General features: G+C 37.7%; 1 protein-coding gene across 1 annotated transcript; it reads left to right on the plus strand.

Annotated features, from left to right (window-relative positions):
- Positions 1-431: 431 nt before the first annotated feature.
- On the plus strand, positions 432-4,171 carry LOC145064089 (uncharacterized). The gene is made up of 5 exons (XM_079011605.1): positions 432-1,085; positions 1,209-1,414; positions 1,591-1,624; positions 3,078-3,129; positions 4,056-4,171. The coding sequence occupies exons 1-5, from the start codon at positions 432-434 to the stop codon at positions 4,169-4,171; spliced, it is 1,062 nt and encodes a 353-aa protein (XP_078867731.1).
- Positions 4,172-4,669: the final 498 nt, after the last annotated feature.

A 4,669-nucleotide genomic window follows, 5' to 3' on the forward strand; every position in this document is an offset into this window, starting at 1 on the left:
CTGATAAGGGGATCACACACAATTTTTCGGCTCCTTATACACCATAGCAAAACGGGATTGTTGAAAGAAGAAACTGATCGCTGTGTGAAGCAGCTAGAACCATGCTCAGTTATGCCTCTCTGCCTCTATACTTTTGGGCTGACGCCATTGTTGCATCTTGTTATACTCAGAATCGGTCCTTGCTCAACAAAAGATTCTCGATAACTCCATATGAGATCTTGAATAATCGGAAACCGAACGTCAAGTTTTTCCACATTTTCGGTTCCAGATGCTTTATCTTTAATTCTAAAGAAAACCAAAATAAGTTTGATGTTAAAGCCGATGAAGGGATCTTTCTGGGTTACTCTCTGTCATCAAAAGCATATCGGGTGTTGAACAAGCGTTCCAAAAGAATTGAAGAAACTTATTATGTCGCCTTTGATGACAATTACATGAAGAAGATTCAAAGAACAGAAGATACTTCAGGAAACATATTTCCAGAATCTGGTCAGGTCTCAGTTCCTATATCCAATTTGTTTGATGAATACATTCGGTTATTTGATGAACCAGTAAAAGCAATACATTTGGAGGCAACAGCAGTGGATAACAAGGTAGATAATTTGAAGAAAGTAATAGATGAAGCTGCCAAATCAATGGAAACTGAAACACCTGCTCCTAAACCATCATCCAATTCTTCAAACACCGATTCAACATTCCAGGGGGAGAACTCTACAACTTGTAAAACATCTGAAGTTCCTGTTAAGGGGGAGAATCACAATTCTGACCCAATTTCTACTAATTCAACTCCCACTCAAACACCTGAACCAAAATCAACAGGTGATAGTCCAATCAAGGGGGAGATACCCACTGTCGATTCTGCTGCAAACAACGGCTTCACTTCGCCAGTCAAGGGGGAGAAAATAAGTGACAGTTCAACTGACGAAAATGAAGGAAATCAGTCAGATATTGAAATTGAAGTTGAAGCAGAACTAAATCCAGAATATGATCCAAGCTATCCTCCACTAACAAAATGGACAAAAGACCATCCCAAAGAGCAAATTATTGGTGAATCGTCCGAAAGTGTTCTTACCAGATCTCAAGTGAAGGCAAAACAAACAGCATTATTCTCTAAAGTGGAATTTTGTATGTTTAACTCGTTTATCTCCAAAATAGAGCCAAAAACCATAAATGTTGCACTTGATCATTCTGATTGGGTTCAAGCAATGCAGGATGAGCTCAATGAATTCGAACGGAACAGAGTTTGGAGATTGATTCCTACACCGAAAGATGCCTCAGTTGTCGGCTTGAAATGGGTGTTTAGGAATAAGCTGGACAAAGAAGGAAATATCATTCGTAACAAGGCTCGGTTGGTTGTTAAAGGCTATTGTCAAGAAGAAGGGATTGATTATGAAGAAACCTTTGCTCCAGTGGCAAGGTTAGAATCTGTTCGAATATTTCTAGCATATGTCGCCCACAAGAACTTCGAAGTTTTCCAAATGGATGTTAAATGTGCTTTCCTAAATGGAGAATTAGAAGAAACTGTATATGTTGAGCAGCCACCTGGTTTTGTGAATGAAAAATACCTTGATCATTGCTATGTACTGGATAAAGCTGTCTATGGGCTGAAGCAAGCACCGAGAGCCTGGTATGAAACGCTTACTCAATTTCTAAAAATGTCAAAATTTAAACAAGGTTCGGTTGACCCAACCTTCTTTCGAAAGAAAGAAGGCGAACATTTAATGATTGTTCAGATTTATGTCGATGATATCATCTTCGGCTCCACGAATCCACGCTTAACTGCTGAATTCAGAAAGTTGATGGAGACTAAATTTGAAATGAGTGCAATGGGTCCAATTAATTTTTTTCTTGGCTTAAATATTAGACAGGGACCAGAAGGCATCTTCATAAACCAGGAAGCATATACCAAGAATTTGCTGACTAAATTTGGAATGAAGGGTGATTCAAAAGTAAAGGTTCCTATGGCATTCGGCACCAAGCTAACTCCATCACTAGAGAAACCGGCTGTGGACATAACCCTTTATCGACAAATGATAGGATCTCTTATGTATCTAACAGCTAGTAGACCAGATATCATGTTCTCTATTTGTTATTATGCCAGGTTTCAAGCTAATCCAAGAAAACCTCACATGCTTGCCCTGAAGAATATTTTTCGATATCTGAAAATGACTTCATCTCTTGGTCTCTGGTATCCTACAAAATCTGGATTCTTCATACAAGCCTTTTTAGATGCTGATCTCGGAGGATGTGGACTGGACAGGAAAAGCACTACCGGAGGATGTCAATTCCTTGATGGGAAACTTGTCGGTTGGCAATCAAAGAAACAAACATGTGTTTCTTTATCTACAACAAGAGCTGAATATATTGCTGTTGCATCATGTACCTCTCAGGTTGTTTGGATTCAAAGTCAGTTAAGAGATTATGGGCTGAGTATGAAAAAGATCCCTCTTTACTTTGATTCTGAAAGTGCAATCAGGATTTGTCATAATCCAGTGCAACATTCGAAAACCAAGCATATTGCACTTAGATATCATTTCATCAAGGATCATGTAGAAGACGGGAACGTAGAAGTGCATTTTGTTCGTTCTGCTGATCAACTGGCTGATATCTTTACTAAAGCCTTACCAGAAACAACTTTCAATAAAATCTTACAAGGTTTGGGTTTGATGGAAGGAGAGTCGGTACCGAATCCTCAAATCACTCTTTAAAATTTAGACAACCAAAATAGACAGACCGCTCGGTCTATCTCTGCTCTAGATTTTTAAGGAACCAAAATGCACAGACCGCTCTGTCTATCTCTGCTCCATAATTCTCCGGAACAAAGAAAAATTGAATGATCAATTTATTTCGCTGCTCTCATCAATAAGATAAGATTTCAGTTGTATTTTAAAGTCTTTCTGTTTTTTTTTTCAGAAAATACAAAAATCCAAAAAAAAAAATATTTTATATTTCTGTCTTTATTTTATTTTCAGAAAATCCAAAAATCAAAAAAATATTTTTATTTCTGTTTCTATTTCTTTTTCAGAAACTTACTTAAAAATTATTTTCTTTGTTTCAAATTGCTTGTTTGTTTTGTTTAGTGTCCGTATCAACAGGTAAATACAAGTATAACCGACGATAGATTCAAAGCAGGTATGTTTCAACTTTCACACAACCTAGTTAAGGGTCCCTACAAGCATGCTGCTGTATGTTGTCATAAGCCTCTAAGATCTTGAGTAAGCCTTAATGATTCGATTGATACCCATCGTTTCTTCCAAATCAGGCTATTTTACATCACTCGGTCTAGAGCTACCTTACTCTTCTCATTTGAGTTAAGAGTTTCTCTGCTCTATCAAGCTTATTTAGCAGAAGGTACATTCGGTTTCTTAACCACCTCTTTATATTCTCCATCTACCTTCAGTTCACTAACGTAACCCTTGATACTTTCGGTCTTTGCCATTGAGGTTTACGGTTACACAACATCTGTGTTTATGATCTTGGATACGATTACCACGTTCTAAGTGAAACCCAAAATCCAACACCTAAAATGAATTGACGGTGAGTGATATACTCAAGCAGTAACTGGTTACCTATGGAAATCTCTTTTTATTTTGCATGATCTTTTATGAAATCGTCTAAAGCCAAGACATTTCTTCCCAAAGAGGTCTAGTTTATTTTTTTGAGATTTCTGCTTCTTACAAGTCATTAAAAAAATAAATCCTACCTACCTGTTCCATAGATCACATTGGTCTCACAGGTACCTCTACCACCAATCGGTTTTATGTCGAAACTTGATGTTCGGTTAGAGGACAGCCACCCAAAGCCTATGATCAAAAAGAAGCCTTTCATTGTTTATTAACAAACAGTTGATCGTATTTCTCGGGAAACCACACAAGCACTTCAAGTCTCTCTTGACTTTGAAGGAAGTGATTCTTGCCCGGAATCCTCTGCTTTCTGTCTTCTACAAAGACATCACTCACATCCAATACACATTTGCTTTATTTCTTTATCTTTCACACCCTTATGCACGAAAATTAATTTTTCCAACATTCTAATTAATGTTTGGTATATGGTTTTAGTTTTCAGTTGTGACCAAACAAGGGTAAAGGGAATTTCAAACGGTACGAAGATAAGATTTAGGCGCGTGAATTTGATTCGTTTCAAACCTACGTGTGCTGACGTTTTCCTGGGATAAACCATACTATCAAATCGCGCTTTTTCAGGCGACGTTTCAGTTACCTCATCATCACGATTTTCCAGGCAACGGTATAAATAGGGGTGATCTTGTTATTCATCACTTACCAATCGCGAATCCTCTCTCTCTTAAAAAGTTAACACTGTTCATCTTCTTCTTCGTTCAACAATGGCGACTTCATCCTCTACACACGAACAAACTGCAACATCATCCCTACTTACAATCAAACCCAATCAAAATATGATCATAGAAATGACACCATTCCTGTATGATTCATACATGCTACACGTTGTGGAGTGTTTGAAGTATTCACCTCTGTTGTTGGCTCTAACAAAGGTTGAAGCAGTTCCGATGTCATTGCTGTCACAAGTTTATTCATCCGCAACCTATGACAAGAACAAAGATCGTATTTACTATACGATACATGACAAGAAAGCCTCTGTTTCGAAGGCGAGGTTTTGTTCGCTTTTAGGGCTTGTAGTTGATTCTTCAATTATC

This window comes from Lactuca serriola, chromosome 7 (genome assembly GCF_051521515.1).
Source record: "Lactuca serriola cultivar US96UC23 chromosome 7, Lser_US96UC23_V15, whole genome shotgun sequence".
Taxonomy (NCBI): domain Eukaryota; kingdom Viridiplantae; phylum Streptophyta; class Magnoliopsida; order Asterales; family Asteraceae; genus Lactuca; species Lactuca serriola.